General features: G+C 43.9%; 1 protein-coding gene across 1 annotated transcript in view; it reads right to left on the bottom strand.

Annotated features, from left to right (window-relative positions):
* Positions 1-16421, bottom strand: part of HMCN1 (hemicentin 1) — a 165486-nt gene that overhangs the window by 69027 nt on the left and 80038 nt on the right. Inside the window, exons 28-40 of the mRNA XM_041420752.1 lie at positions 16207-16354; positions 15632-15758; positions 14480-14634; positions 12250-12528; positions 11166-11447; positions 10116-10224; positions 9376-9545; positions 8929-9083; positions 8083-8206; positions 6671-6772; positions 4692-4844; positions 1490-1641; positions 636-759 (exon numbers count right to left, since the gene is read on the bottom strand). Coding sequence (XP_041276686.1) covers positions 636-759; positions 1490-1641; positions 4692-4844; positions 6671-6772; positions 8083-8206; positions 8929-9083; positions 9376-9545; positions 10116-10224; positions 11166-11447; positions 12250-12528; positions 14480-14634; positions 15632-15758; positions 16207-16354 — 2080 coding nt within the window. The remainder of the gene's footprint in view (positions 1-635; positions 760-1489; positions 1642-4691; positions 4845-6670; positions 6773-8082; positions 8207-8928; positions 9084-9375; positions 9546-10115; positions 10225-11165; positions 11448-12249; positions 12529-14479; positions 14635-15631; positions 15759-16206; positions 16355-16421) is intronic.

Below are 16421 nucleotides of genomic sequence, written 5' to 3'. Positions count from 1 at the left end.
TCAGCACTGCTCAGGGTATTTTTACTCACACTGGGCACAGTATGTTAGGTGATTTTACACAGGTTCAGGCAAAAAAATTCAGAACTAACTCACTGACAATCTGGAAAACTGACAAACTAAAAAAACACCTCTTCCCTGCCCCTTGAAGGAGACAGAGCTGACTGGCTGGAATAAACACAGTGCCACTATTTAGCACTAAAAGAGTCCCCTCCATTTAGGCAGGCAGAGCAAGGCTTGGGAATGCAGAGCTGGATGGGGAACTCCCAGTAATTCCTTCTGGTGCAATAAAGACAACAGAGCACTGGGCCCAAGAATATCTCTCACCTGGAAGATCTATCTGGTTTATGCAAACACGTGTTTTCTTTTATCATTCGTAAATGAGTTTTTATGCACTAAACTTGTAAATTCACTGCTGTAGTTACCTTTCTTCAAGGATACACAGAAGGACACACCTATATGCTTTAATAAATGAAGGTGGATGTGCATATATGTTTTAACTTCCATACACAAACCATTCCTCCTCACTTGGCCTTCCATTACGGGTTGGGACTATTTTTACTCAGCACTGCTCAGGGTGTTTCATCAAAGCTTGAAGAACAGCTCTCAGAACGAAAAGAAAGACATTTGTCACTCACCATAAACGCGGAGGTCGATGTCCCTCTGGCTCTCCCCCGCAGCGTTGACTGCCACACACGTGTACGTCCCCGTGTCACTGAGCTGGGCACTGGGCAGTGCCAGCACCCGGCCCCCTGACAGGACCTGCAACAGGAGCACAGCACTTTGAGGCACACCCCAGTGCCAAACACAGGTGGGGGAAATCCTAGAGCTCCTTTCAAAATGGAACACTTGTTTTGTCACTGCTTCCCGCCATCTCCCTGCACTCCAGTGTTCTCTTCTAATCCAGACTTGCAAAATAAAAACTCTAACTTCATCCCAGTCCCTAGGGAATTCCTGGCATTCTCAAGACTTTGCAGGATCTGGACACCTCTTCCTCCCTCCCACCAGCTTCAAACATGTTGTCACACCTTTTGTCTGTGCCCTGAGCTGCTCCCACAGACCACAAATTCCTCTTCTTCCCTTTCAGATTATAAAATCAACTTCCAAAAACCAACCATGGCATCTCATTTTACCTCTGAAATATCTCCTCATATCAGAGGTTGGTTTTCTTTTCTGAGTTACTGTTGTATGTAATGAGCTTTCCAGATCTCTTCAGCAGAGCAATCTGGTCCAATTTCCTCTTCTTCCCAGTAAGCAGAAAATTTGCCGATGCAAATTTACTCAGTATGACATCAGCTGTATGACATTTATTTCAATGTATCTCTGTCTTCCACTTCACACAGTACTGGAGCTGAACTCACACGAAAAACCCAGAGCAAAAGGCCTTATATTATTCCAAATCCTCCAACTTATTCTCTTCCATTAAACTGCACTGACTTAGTGTTCTCCTCCACAACAAGGAACACTATAGAGCAGGATCTGTCCCTGGTACCTGGAGGCCATTGCTGACGCTGGACACAGGGCTCCCATCCTTCAGCCATGTCAGGATAGGGGCAGGGATGCCTCTGGCTTCACACTCCAGTCTCACTGCATTATTGACCACTACTGTCACCATGTCACTGCTGCCAGAGATGGATGGGGGGACTGAAAAAAAATCCACAGAAAAATGGCTATAACAGCTACATAGGAGTACTAATCACAACAACATTAAATAGGCTGCATAGTTTTGGATGTTATTTCTCTTTTCCCATGCTTTTCCTGCTGAGCCCTTGTCATGTCTTTGCTCTGTGCCAGATCCTGCTCTTCCCTTAGCATGAACAGGCAGATAACTGCAATGAAACTACTGTGAGCAAGGTATGTGGGACTGGGCCCACAGCCCAGAGGACAGCTGTGAAACTCAGGAACCACACCATAAAGCCAGAAAATATTCCCTCAAACTCTTCTACTATTCCATTTAGACCTTGTGAAAGACTTTAGGAGTGGTAGGGATTAAAGAAAGGAGTTTACCATATAAACCACATAAAGCAAATCCATACACAGAGTGATAAATTGCCCTGGCAGAGCATATGAAAACGTTTACCAGATTAGAGTGGAAAACATCTGCCTCTCTGATGACACAAAACACTGCAAAGGAACATCTAAAGCACTTACTCTAGGCACACAGTCTAGCAAATATTGTAGGGCTCTGGTAGAAAGGGAGACAAGAATCATTAAAAAAGGAAGATATTTCATGTACTAGGATAATCAAAGCTATTCCATTTGCTATTACCACTAATAACTTAGTGATAAAGTTTGAAAGTCAGTATCAGATGAAAACTTAATGCTTAAAGTCACTCCTGCAAAGAGATGAGAATGGTGTGTGCTACTCATACACATTGCCCTGTGTGACAGAAGAAAACTTGTAAAAATTCTGCACTGAAAATGAGATTCATTAACAAATTTAGCAACCTCTAGGAGCCTGTAACTCAGGTTGTGGCTGCCCCATCTCTGCAAGTGTCCAAGGCCAGGCTGGACAGGGCTTGAAGCAACCTGAGATAGTGGAACGTGTCCCTCCTCATGGCAGGGGGTGGAATCGGATGGGCTTTAAGGTCCCTTCCAACCCAACCATTCCATGATTCTGTGATTCTCCTCACTCGTACATGTATTTCAGTAATAGCAGTAGGGGCAGAAAAAAGGCACCGGATTTTAACATTTTTTCATCTTTTCCCCACACAGAGCTCCTCCTACTGCAGTACAACAGCATTCATTGTTCTCAAATGCCTGAGAAAGCCATAGTGGAGAGAAAGAAGTGAAAAAAATTAATACAATAAAATCCTATGAATCCTAGCTCAACGAGAATTCCACTTTATTCCTTCAGTTGGCCTGCCTGGTTCCATTCAGTGTTAAGTCTGTGGCATCAAGCACAATTTTTTAATGCCAAGAAGATCTCATAACACTATTAACAACAGAAACTGGTGAATAAGACCAGTAGTTGACCGAGGCAGGTGCTCATGGAAATCTAGATCAACTTTTCCATAAATGCAGCACAACTTTCAGTACTTGGCACTTGAGCCTGTAATCCATTAAGGAGTCATTGCTTCCACTGGTAAAGAGGGCAAAACCTTTAAGTTTAGTCTTCTCAAACTCATAAGCTCTAAGGACAGTGGATGATGAACCTGTGGATGGTGAATTGCAGCACCTCTCTACTGTCAGCCTGGCAGGACACTGGCTGAATGAAGCACGTTCACAGACATGAGTTTGATGTAATTAGTTCCTAAGATGCCATTACTTGTGGCTGCAACTGCATACATTCTGTTCTAGAAGGGGAAGCTCTGTGCCTAAGTCAGAAAATTTTAGTCCCTAGACAACTTTGGATGTGTTTGCTGAAATTCTGCCACCCCTAAAAAGATATATGTGTACTGCAGGGTTATCTTCCATTTAACTAGAATAATGACCTTAGCTCTAAGGACTTCCTGGTAATTAATCACTGGGTGGGGTTAATTGCCTTTGACTGTCTTGTGCCACCAGTTTTTCCCATGATGGTCATTAAATCTATGGAAACACACTGCCCAAGTCATTAATTAACATTAATAAGAACTATATACTGTGTGTGGATCTCAGCTGCAGACACTGTGCCAAATTTGGGCCACACTTTTGCATGGAAGACTCCCACAGAAAACCAGCCACATGCACATGCATGTATCAAAGATAAGAATTTGGATTATGGCCACATCCAAAAGCCACTGAAATCACTGGAAAAGCTCCAGCTGTGCTTTTGCTTAGGTGTCTCATGTCAGCAAACACCCACACTTCCACTTCATCTTCTTAGACACAGTACTTTTTTCTTTAAAACGCTTGCATTATGAAAGAGCATTTGATCTGCGTCCTTTGTCTACTGTGAGCTTCAAAGTCACCTATAACAAACTCCAGCAACTGCCAGGCCCTCCAAATTGCTCAAGTGATCCCTTAAACAAAATACCTCTTCCATAAATTCATTCTTCCTAGGAATGCCTTCCCTTGGCACATTTTCCACATTCAAAACACCTATTCCAGTATCAGTGAGAAAACAGAAAAGTGAAAAGCACGGAGTGCCAGGACAAGAGGGAATGGCTCTCCACTACCAGAGGGCAGGGTTAGGTGGGATATTGGGAAGGAATTCCTGGCTGTGATGGTGGTGAGGGCCCTGGAGTGGAATTCCCAGAGAGGCTGTGGTGGTCCCTGGATCCCTGGAAGTGTCCCAGGCAGGTTGGACAGGGCTTGGAGCAACCTGGGCTAGTGGAAGGTGTCCCTGCCCAAGGCAGAGGGTGGCACTGGATGGGCTTTAAGGTCCCTTCCAACCCAAAGCACCCTGAAACCCTGTGATTATGTGATGAGTGACACCAAGTCTGTTAAGCAGACTGGAAAAGGAGGAAAGCAAAGGTGGAGCTTGCATGTATTATTCCTGTCACAATACAGGGCAAGAGGAAACAGCCTCAAGTTGTGCTGGGGGTAGGGAGGTTAATTTGGATATTAGCACAGGTTTCTTCATGGATAGGGTAGGCAGAGAGTGGCACAGCTGCCCAGGGCAGTGGTGCAGTCCCCATCCCTGGAGGGATTTAAAAGCCGCATGGATGTAGCACGCGGGGACATGGGTCACCGGGGGAACAGCTGGACTCAGTGCCCTCAGAAGTGCTCCCCACACTCCAGGAGTGACAGTTCTGTGGTTGTGCACTCACCATGGACCTGGAGGCTGTAGAGCAGCTCGGCCGTGCCCGCGGCGTTGGCAGCCAGGCACCTGTAGAGGCCGGAGTCGGCCACCTGCGCGGCCTCGATGCGCAGCACCTGTCCCCTGTCAGCCAGCGCGTGCCCGTCCTTGGACCACGACACCGCTGCGGGAGAGGAACGGACACAAATCACTGACAACCCCGACAAATGTGGCACCACAGAGCCGCCACGCTGGCCACCTCAGCCTCCACGCACATGCCAATGTTTAACAGTCAACAGCAGTGTTAGTCGTGATTAAGAATAAGAAAATGTAACAGAAAATTAGGAAATAGGAAGATTTGCTGACTATGCCCCACAGTTCAACAGCAAATTTGACACCATCATCCACACCCCTCATACATTTATGGAAAAGTGCTCTGAAATTGGGAAATTATCACACAAATCAAATTATAGGAAATTTACCTATCTTTTACCAAAGTAAAGAGCAGCTGTTTAAAACCACACAAAAATATGCAGGCATCCCTGCCCATTGGAGGGGGATGGAAGGAGATGAGCTTCCAGGTTCTTTCCAACCCAAACCATCCAGGGAAACTAAAATAGCCCTAGATATTATAGATATATATAATAGGGGATAGATAGGGGATCTATCCAGGGATTCTATAACAAGTGTCAATTTTTTTTACCTTTTACCTTAAATTATCACTACATTAAATTGAACTATCTGGGACAAAGAATCAAAACATAAGCAACCAAATCAAAGTGCAACTGGCAGATCAAAAAACTGAAAATAAAGAGCAGAAAACTTGGTGTTACTGCAGAAGAAAATTTTATAAGAAGTTGACAACCAAGAAAATCTGTAGATTTTGCATCTCAGCCAAAAGATGGCACCATCCATCAGGAGAATGGGTCATTGAGGCTTTGCTGGCACCACTTCACTACTCAGATGAAGTTACTGCTTACGGAAGGATTGTCTGTAACACACAAGGGGTTTTGGGGAAAGACTCACACCCACTAAGTGCTCTGGCCTGACTGACAGATAAGACTTGCACAGAGCTTCTCTCTTCCAGTGGGATGCTGTGCTCCTCACTTTTCTGACTCATGGTATATCTTGACAATAGGATGTGCCATTGCATCACACCAGGGGTGAACTAAGTGTTCTTATGGCACAAATTATCTGAAATCCATCACTTCAATTGTTGACAACTAAAATAATTGAAAATTTGGAGGATAAAGGAGAAAAAAATTTTAAAGGAGCGTAAAATAGACATAAAATTCTTATGCTTTTATAACATTTTACTTCCTCCATATTTTAATTTTTTCATGTAAGAATAAATTATTCTACAAAATAATACTTTGCTGTAATAAGAATTAATTCTTAAAAAGGCAGAAAACGAGAAGCTGGATGCACATCTGAAATGTAATAACACCTTTCATCTGAAAATGTTGGTATAATCAGCATGAGAATAATTTGCTATATTAGATATAAGCTCTTAGTAACTATTCCCCCTGTTTTGCTCTACAATAATTAATACAGCAAATTTCTCTCAATAATATGTCTTTTTATATCTTACCAGGCAACAAAACTCAGACATTAAAAAAGTCCTAGACATGAGCACACTTGACAGGCACACTCAATCCATGAAGTATTTCAGGTCTGCCTTACACTAACAAATACTGAGCTGACAGGAGATAAAAGTGGATGTGTTTAAAGCTCATTCAGTAGAAATCAAGTAGCACTCTTGCCTGTGGACAGGGCACCACAAGGGAATAGATTATCCTTGTGATGTGTTTTCACTCATTTATCAGTGGGGATCACTGAATCCCTCAACCCTTGCTCCACGTCAGCCCATACACTGACATTTCCCATCACACAGTTTCTAGCTGGTTTAAAATCACACAGTTAGCTCCACATTCAGCATATCCATTACTTTCCAAAGACACATGAAAGTGAAACCCTTGATTAGATGCTCCCCAAGGTGAACATGGATACCTGGCAGAGGGTTCCCAGATGCTCTGCATTCAAGATGGATTGGATTATTCACCACCACTGTTTCATTTAATATTTTTCCTGCATCTTCCAGACTGGGTGGCTCTGGGAAGAGACAAAAGCAGCAGGTTTTCATTAATTCAGCCACCCAGCTAGCAGAGCATCCAATCACAAAGTCATCTACCCTTGGAGAAACTCTGGGCAATGAGTTTCACAAGCTTCAACTGCTGGGTGACCAAGGAATTTCTCCAGAAATTTCATCTCTGAAATGGGAATACTCTCTAATTATATAATCTCATGAGTGGTAAGAGGAATAAACATTATTTTTGCTAATTTTATTTTTTTTCTGGAAAAATGGAACTTAAAGTAGATTTGTAAGTAATGGCTACACAACACAATACAGCTATTCTTTCTTGTGGCAAGCTCCTCTCACTTCACCTGGTGATAATAAACTGAGTGGTGTAGACAGCTTTTACCTTCCTGAAGTTCCAAAATCTTAAACACGACAGAAATGCCAGATAATGACAGTTTGAACATGAAGACTGACAGCAAAGGAGAGCTTTATGAGCATGGGACTGACACTGAAGTTAGTTGTGCTGCAATTATCACAGTCTGAATGTGGCTCCTCTTTCTAAGTCCAATCCACAGAGACTCTGCAACCTCTCCTCACTTGAGTTTAATGTTTTCCAGTTACTGGCTTGGTTTGGCAATAAAAGTCAACATAGTTAACATAGCCATACTCTGTGAAAATATTGCCACAGTCTATTCCTGCACCTCCTGAGGATTCCCACACCTCCTTTGAGGACTGGGTCACATCAGCAATGCACAACACTTTGTGACCACTTCTGAGCCAAATATATGTAAATCATGGTGAGAGCATTTATTAAATTCACATGCAAACGACAGCTTCTCGAGTCTCTCTGATTCTTTTCATACTGTTTTTAGCTGCAAAGGAAAATTCCTTTTAACAGGCTGAAAAATCCCCTCACAAGAATGTTTCTTTCTCAGAAAAGTTATTCCTATAAAAAATTCCCATTTCCCAGGGTCACGGGGAATACCAATATCCACAAAAAAAATTGGATGAAATTAGTAATGCCAGTGGTGGTATATCACACATTGATTCAGAAACATAGAGTACCCTTCTGAGGGGAGGGTTAGAAGGAATGTGTTTGGCATTTTGGGATACCTCTGAGCAGCAGAGGTACCTGGAAAGACATTCATTCATTTCTGTGTCCTTTGGTATTAGAGGAGAGAGGCCAAACTCTACAAAAGCCAGTGTTTGCCCTCACTCCTTACTAATGGAGTGGGAGAGATAAAGAGAACTGAGAGGTGGATGTGCAGAGCCAGGAGAAAAGCCAGAGCAAGGTGAGGCCAGGTGCCAGAGCTGCGTGGGCAGCCCCGTTTGGCCGCATTACCGTGCACGTGGAGCCGGGTGTGCTGCTGGGCCTCCCCCGCAGCGTTGGTGGCCACGCAGGTGTAGCGGGCGGCATCTCCGGGCAGGGCCTTGCCAAGCTGCAGGACACGGCCCGAGGCCTCCAGCTGTTCCCAAACACAGAGAGGAGCCGTGTGACACCACTGCCCCCAGCACAGACGCTCTGGGTGAGCAGACACGGCCGGGCTCATCCCCTCCCAACCCCGGTTCACAGAACGAGGAAACCGCTGGGTCAGAGATTTCAGTGTCCCTGGGACAGCAGCATCAGCAGCTGTACAGGTGTGAGGAGACCTGGCTGGCAAGGGGCAGGCAGGCAGAGGAGACTTCAGGCAAGGTACCAAAAACTGCTCCAGCCGTGGGAAATCAAAGCCACTGCAAGCACTGACCCCTGGAACATGCAAGCACTGGGGAGGGCTCTTCATGGAAAGGCAGGATCTCATCAGGAGAAGGAATTACAGGTAGCTGCTGCAGTGATCACAGAACATCTCAGCTAATCCCACCTCACAGGGATTAGTGGCTAGAGCCACCTCACAATCAGCAGACAAGCATTTGACCTTGAAGGGCTAAGTACAACTGGGAGGACACAGATCCTGAATTTCCAGTCATGGACTCTCCTGACATGAGGTGTCTAGTGGGATTCAGTATACTGAACACTGCTATTGCCTGAGACACCACCCTGACGAGGTAGAAAGCCCCTCACTCTGCAGGATGGCTCTTAAGCACTTTTGTATTACAGCGTGAGGGAAGCGAAAGGAAAAGAAGCACTAACACGTATAACTTACGGCAATTATCTTCCATGGTTTGGATCCCATAAAAGAATCATGCTTACTCTGATATTTCCCCTGGCTGTGTTTACTGGCTGTCCATCTTTTAACCAGGTTATGGAAGGGCTGGGGATGCCACTAGCTATGCACTGCAGTGTCACAGGCTTGTGGAGCACAACTGCTCTCTCGGAAGGCCCAGCCGATTTAATGGTTGGAGGAACTGCAAAAATCACCAGAAAAAAAAATGTTGCCTCATTTAAATATGTACATTTAAATATACAGATCCCAGAGGTAAGTGCAGCTTTACTTCTACTTCCAGATCTAGTGGAAGGTGTCCCTGCTATGGCTGGTGTCCAACTCAAACCATTCTATGATTCTATTTCATCTAATCTCCTCTCCAGTTTTACAACCTGCTAATGCAAATAAACATTTATAAAAAGTTTGAGCACCTTCTTGCCAGCAATTTGAAACAAAAGCAGTCTGCTGCTTCCTGCCCACCTTGAGTAACCTACCGTGCACTGTAACATCAAATTCCTTTTCATGTTCTCCCGCCTTGTTTGCAGCCACACATTTATAGCGGCCGCTGTCTGACACTTGAGCTTGAGAGATGACAAGTTTCTGTCCATTTAATAAGACCCTGTGTCCAGCCTCCTCTCCAACTGGCTGACCATCTTTGAACCACCTACCAAAAAGAAAGTTCCATTTCAATTGTCAGTGAAAGTAAGATTAACAACCATTTTAAAATATGCACAATTCTATTAAACAGAATGCCTCAGTAACTCTGTTTGCATTTCTAGGGAAGTCTGGAAGTGTCAGGTTGTATTCCCCTTGTCTGAGTGCCATAAATTGAAGGGTTTATCACAAGGGAGTATTGGGGAACAGCCACTAAAGACAGTGTCAGAAAAGTTGACAGCAGATACCACAAGGGGCAGAGCGGAATCTCCAAAGCAAAAGCAATCATGGGTGGCAGAAGAAAGGGCACATTAAGTTGCATTAGCAAAGGACTTAAAAGTTTTGTCTGCTCTTGTTTTCTATCCTCATCTCCAGGACATGGATATTGGCACAACAAACCCAACTACTTTAAAATTAAATCCTGATGTTGCCAAGTGTGTGTCTGATGGTGCTATCAGTGGAGCCAGGAGTTTGTCCTCTACTCATTAACCACCACTGATTAACACAGTGGCTCATTAAGCTTACCTAACAAACCAGCAGATTTATTTGTGTTTTTCTACTGTCATACCAGTGCCCTTACGTGATAGTTGGTGATGGTGTCCCTCTTGCTGGACAATCCAGCTCCAAAGGGCTATGGAGAATCACAATGTAGCCCAAGAGCTCATCCCCACCTTCCACAAATGGTGGCACTGTAAGAGAGAAAAATCCACCAAGAGAAACATTTACACATCAGGAATATCAAACGAGTCTCTCTCAAATAGCACTGTTAAACACACACTGATTCATTATGAACCACTGTTCCTTTCTGAAGGGAAACATCTGCCCAGTGACATTTTGTGGCTTCAAATCACTGCTCTCACTTTTTTACTGTTTGTTGTTTGGTTGTGTTTTCCAGATTCTGTCAGAAGGACTTTGTGAAAGGATGGGAAGGGGGGGGGGGGGGGGGGGGGTGGTTTTGGCACCCTTTGTCAGCAAAACAAAGATGCAGAGGATCTTCTTCACCCTGTCTCATCCTCTCTGGGAAGGAAGCACTGCCACACAGCTCCTGCACTATCAAGACCAGTGACATTTACCTGCAGAAGCAGAAGAATGATCTACATCTGCATTCAGTGTTATGTTCAAGTGAGCAAAACCTAAAAATCTGTTCTTTATAGTTCTCTTCCATGTCAGGAGAAGACCTCAAGACATTCAGAAGGGACTGCTGAGATACAGGCTGTATAATGGATTCAAGGGATACATAAGAAAAAGGGGGTTTTTTCCTTATAAGGTTCAAAACTTGCACAACACAAATTCAGAAAAAAAGTCCTCTCCCAGAGGCAACTACTAAGCAATATTTCTAATAGATTTCTGTGATTTTCTTCTCTGAAGACAAGTAAGAAGAATTTTAGAGGTTGCTGAGAATATTTACCTACCACATGCAAAAAAATCCTTCAAGAACTAACCTGAAAGCACAAGTCTTCAACTGTCCTGTAGCCCTGGACAGAAAAATTGTGCAGTGCTAGCTCAGCTAGATACAGAGCATGACTATCTCATCTTAATATATTAATACCAATAAAAACAAAACCACAGGTTTTATGGAATTTTTCCATCTTAGATTTATGGGAACCTGATAAATCTGCAGCTCACACACCTAAGATTTCAACGTCATACTTGATTTCTTGTTCTCCAGCTATGCTTGTGGCCACACACCAGTACTGGCCCTGGTCAGCCTCAACAGCATTCAGGATCTCCAGCTGCTTCCCCCCAGCCAGGACACGGAGCTTGTCACTTGCTTTCACAGGAACTCCATCTTTTAACCAGGTCAGGAGAGGGGGAGGATTGCCAGCAGCCTTACACTCCAACGTCAGGGAATTCCCAGCAACCACCTGCCTGCTCTGGGCTGTGTCAGCATCACCCTCAATTACTGGAGGAACTGCAGAAAGAAAGAAATATATTGCAAGCCATTAATTCTGTAGCCAGAAAATGTATTAAGAGAAAATGGGTTTGTTCCACCCACTCTGGCTCTATCTGCCAACATGTCACGCACAATTTCATGTGAGAATTTGCTGCTGGGGCAAGGCAAGGCAGAGAAGTCAAATAACATAGCTCAACATTAACCAGCTGTATAAAACAGAGGATATGCAGTACTTTGAGAGGGAAGAACTAGACAAGAAGGACTTAAAGGACTACACTAAAGATCCCATCTAGAGTGGTTCTTTCAAGTAAGTATTGCTTAGCATGCAGATGTGAGATAGAGAATGAATATACACGGAAGAGAGGTAGCTGAATAGAAGAAAGCATGGTACCAAGCCCAGTGAAGGGAGGGCAGGGTTAGATGGGATATTGGGAAGGAATTGTTCTCTGTGAGGGCAGGAAGGCCCTGGCACAGGGTGCCCAGAGAAGCTGTGGCTGCCCCCGGATCCCTGGAAGTGTCCAAGGCCAGGCTGGATGGGGCTTGGTGCAACCTGGGCTAGTGGAAGGTGTCCCTGTCCATGGGGCAGAGGGTGGGACTGGATGGGCATTAAGGTGCCTTTCAACCCATACCATTTTATGATTCCATGAAGTCAAGACCTGCTGGAGAGTCCCATAAAGCAGAGGGTCTAAATCTCCCTCTACACAGCCCTACCAATAGAAGCCAGGATTTAATCACAGCCACTGCCAGGCAGCAGAGGCTGAAGATCTCTTCCACAGCCCTTCTGCAGGAGCAGTAAGGCAGCCCAGGAGCTGTCCCTCACCGTAGACATCCACGTGGAAGAGCTTCTCTGCAGCCCCTGCAGCGCTGCTCACACGACATGAGTACTGGGCAGAGTCTGACACCTGTGCACGCAGGATCTGCAGGAACTGCCCTCTGTCCACGTACAGGGCCTGGGGGCTGGAAATCACATGCTGCCCATCCTTGTACCAGGTGATGGTGGGCACAGGGATTCCCTTGGTTTCACATTCCAGATTTATCAGGTTGTTGAGGAGCACCGATACCTCTGTGGTAATGTTTCCTCCCTTAATACTAGGGGGGACTAGTCCAAAAGAAAAAACAGCAACATTAAAGCCTTAGACTACAACAAAGTATGTGCAGATTCAAACAAAACATTAGAATGCTGTAAGAATAAAATATCTTAATCAGCCTTCCAAGCCTTTGTGCTGTATTTTGTTTGGTTCTTTGCCCAGCAGAGCTCATCTAGCACCTGTAGAGTCCTTCAAGGCACACAGGGTGGAAAGCATGAAGAGAACACAACAAAAGGGCCACCAGGCTCCAACATGTGGCAGGTTAGGACAGCTGGGCCTCCATGACTCCTGCAATTCACTTGGGTAGCCTTCTTCCCAGTCTCCAAAGAAAGAACAATCCCTGGATGCCTTGGGAGGTGCATCCTCCCAGCAAGGATCCTGCTATTGAAAATACCAAACACACCCAAGAGCCTCCACAACAGCAGTGGGAACTGCTCCATGCTCCAAACTTTTGAGGATGAAGTCAGTTACTTTGAGACTAAGTATGAGCTTAATAGTCTTGCTTTATGTTCCTATTTTTGAAGCTTTTTGGCCCATAGTCATTTCCCTTGCTCTCTAGGCAGCAGGACTCGGATTTTTCTAGCAAACAAGCTCTTGTGTAAATCAGCCAATATAAAGAGTCCGTAAATCTCTATAGAAGCAATAAAAACACAGTGCAATTGGCAATGACTAAATTTATGGCTGCTGAAAGGACCAGACACATCTGGCAGACACATTGACTCCTCTGCTGCCAAACATGCTCAGTACATCCACAGATTCCTCTGACTTCCACAGTGGTCATTGAAAACACCACTGCAGAAATGCAAAGTGTCTGTGAACGGATGGATCCCCACCTGAGACAGGTCCTGCAGTTTTCAAAACACAATGAAATATTTACTAATTAAACATTTTATGCATGAAAAACCCCAAATCCAGTGAATATGCTGAACATACCCAGTTCAAAGGCAACTGCATTTCTCTATCAGAGATGAGGAATGGTTTTAATATGGTGTTTTGGGAAAATATCAAAGCCAAAAGCAGGGCTAAACAGCTAAAACAAAGTAAGAACTAGCAAGAATTAGCATTGAGGTTCCTCACTTACTCTGTGGGCTTCTGTCTGCCTAGCCAGGACTAGTGAGAAATACAAAAGTAAAGAGAAGTTCCATTCTGCTGTCACAAATTCATCTTCCCTGAAGAACCTGAAATAAATCTACTCATCTGCAAGGATTTTATCTGTGGGGAAGTGGGGGAAGCCGTTTTATTCCTCTAATCTCAGAACAGCCACAATCCCCTGCAAGTCCTCCCAGCATTCTCTTTGTTCCTGATAGAAAAAGGTCTCACCAAGACTGGTGTGCAGCCACATTCCTGTGCCTATGGGTGCTCTGTGCTTCACAAATGTCCCAGATGAGGGAAATAATGCACATTAAGTTCACAGAATCACACACAACATTCAGGAACAAATCCATAGCAAGGGAGGACTTGAGAGCTAACAGACTCAAATCCCTACCCTTCAAACTCCAGGCACAAGAATTTCTGAGTCCCAAGAAGTACAGGGTGTATCCTGGCACCAGGTTAAGAAAAATAAGACCAAATGTGTATTAAAATCAAAATCTGAATAATCTTCTCCTCCCTAAGACAGATCAAAACAATGAAGACAATGTGACAATAAAAACTCAGTTGAAACTAACAGCAGAATTTGAGAACATTCTTCAAGATTTTTTGCTTTCACTAATCAGAAAAAGAAGCATATAAACAACATTTCAAAGTGTTTTTCTAAGCCTGCAAAGACTACATCCATACTTAACTTCATACATACAAATACCTAAAAAGGTCATTTTGTGAACACATGATTATTAAATTAAATTTACACACAAATTTTGAAGCATAGACTTAATTTGTATTTGCCTGAGTATCTCCATTCAAAAAGAAACCTTAAGAGTAAAACAAGAGGATCTTCTGGGATCTGGCATTCCATAAACTTACCGTGGACAATGAGCCTGACCTCCTTCACTTGTTTGCCAGCAGTGTTGGTGGCACTGCACTGGTAGCGACCCTTGTCAACCCTGCGAGCACTCTTGATGTGGAGAACTTGGTCCCTGTCCAGGAGCTCAACGTTGGGATCACCCAAGAACAAGGGCCTGAAACAGAGACCATTTTGCTTCACAGAATTCTGCCCCCACCCTTTCAGCACTGATTTAAACTGACAGTAAGATGAAGAGGTCCTTTGGTGGCAGTAATTCTACCATTCCAGAGTGCAATTTAGCACTAAATTAATAGCTTTAATCACAAGAACCAACATGCAGTGTCAAACTATTATGATTAACTCTACTCCTAACTTCTAAAAGAAAGCAAACCACAAGAGATACTTTTCTCACACCTCCAGGATGCCAGCTTCAGAGCTGGAGTCACACACCTGACCTCAGCTCCTTTTCCTAATTTATTTAGTCATGCCAGGCCTTTGCTGATAACAAAATGTCAACTACTACACAGGAACAACACATCCATAACAAAGGGTAAGGAATTGTCACAGCAGAGTATCTGTGAGTCCTGACCAGTGCCTATACTGAACTATATTGTTAAATACCAAGAACACCTAGCCCAGCTGGGTTTTCAGCTAATATTTAAGAATTCTTCTGGTGTGCTTTCCTGGAAGATGGGATGAGGAATGGAAAACATGCAGGCTATAAATGTTTTCAAACATATATATGGACATACAATCTTTCAAACCTTTAATGTATATATGCAGAACTGCAGAAGGCACTAGCCAGCAAAACATCTGATACAAGTTCTATCTACCTGTGAAAAAGCTGAATGGGAAAAGTTCATCTCAGCTGAACTACTGCATTTGAACTAATAATGTGTGTAAAATAATCCAGGTAGAATAACTCACAGAATAAAAATAGTTCTGCTTATCTTGCTCCAAAAACCCAAAATCTGCTCCGCAAGTGCCAATAATGAGTGAGTTCAGAAAGGAAAGTGGGATGTTAAATTTTGATCAAAGTATTTACCACCTCACACCACCCCAAATTCTGTAACACTAAGTTAACACAAAGTAGTTAAACATTGCACCTCCTTCCTCTCTGCTCTAGGGGAGGAAGAGCCTGACACAAACCACAAAAGCTGCAATATACTTACTTGCCATCCTTGAACCAGTGAATGTCAGGAACAGGGAAGCCTTTGGCTCTGCATTCCAGATGGATTTCCTGGTTGAGGATGACTGCCACTTCACCAGGGGTATCAGCACCTATTATGCTCGGTGGAACTTGAAAAAGACAAACATTAAGGAAGGACTGGTATTTAGCCTGGGAACCTGTGCCCTGGGAATGCAACAGCAGATCTTACTACTCCCTTGAAACACCTTTAATATTCACTGCAGAAGGAATTCTGCAGATCACAACAGTGTGTCTATCGTGTATCCACACCTGCACTGGTGAACTGTATCAGGGAACATCCCTACGTCATACTGCACACCCCAAATACAAAACAAAGCACTAAAGCCCAGAAATCAAAAGCAATATTTTGTCTGTGTTACAAGAATGGCAAAGCTTAAGCACTCAGTGCTTCAGCAGCCAATAATTCATGGTCAGTGAGTAGAAAAATCTATTTATAATGAGTTGAAATTTATTGGCTTCTTAAATATCAACTGTTTTTCCAATCACCAACTAAAACCCAAACCAAACAAAAACCAACCCCAAAGCCACGGAACTAACCAAGTATATGAAGGTTAAACAGCTTCTCAGAACTTCCTGCTACGTTTATGGCTTTGCATGAATACTGTCCTGCATCCTCAGTAGTAGCTTTCAGGAGCTTCAGTATCTTCCCATTGTGCAAAATCTGGAGAGCACTGCTTTCCACAACCTTAGAGGAACCCGAGACATTAGCCTTATGTGATCCAAGCTACGGCAGCCAAATATCACAGCTGGAT

Source organism: Onychostruthus taczanowskii, unplaced genomic scaffold (genome assembly GCF_017590055.1).
Source record: "Onychostruthus taczanowskii isolate IOZ18803 unplaced genomic scaffold, ASM1759005v1 scaffold65, whole genome shotgun sequence".
Classification (NCBI taxonomy): Eukaryota; Metazoa; Chordata; class Aves; order Passeriformes; family Passeridae; genus Onychostruthus; species Onychostruthus taczanowskii.
The sequence above is the reverse complement of the archived record's forward strand: the minus strand, read 5'-3'. Positions and strand labels throughout refer to the sequence as shown.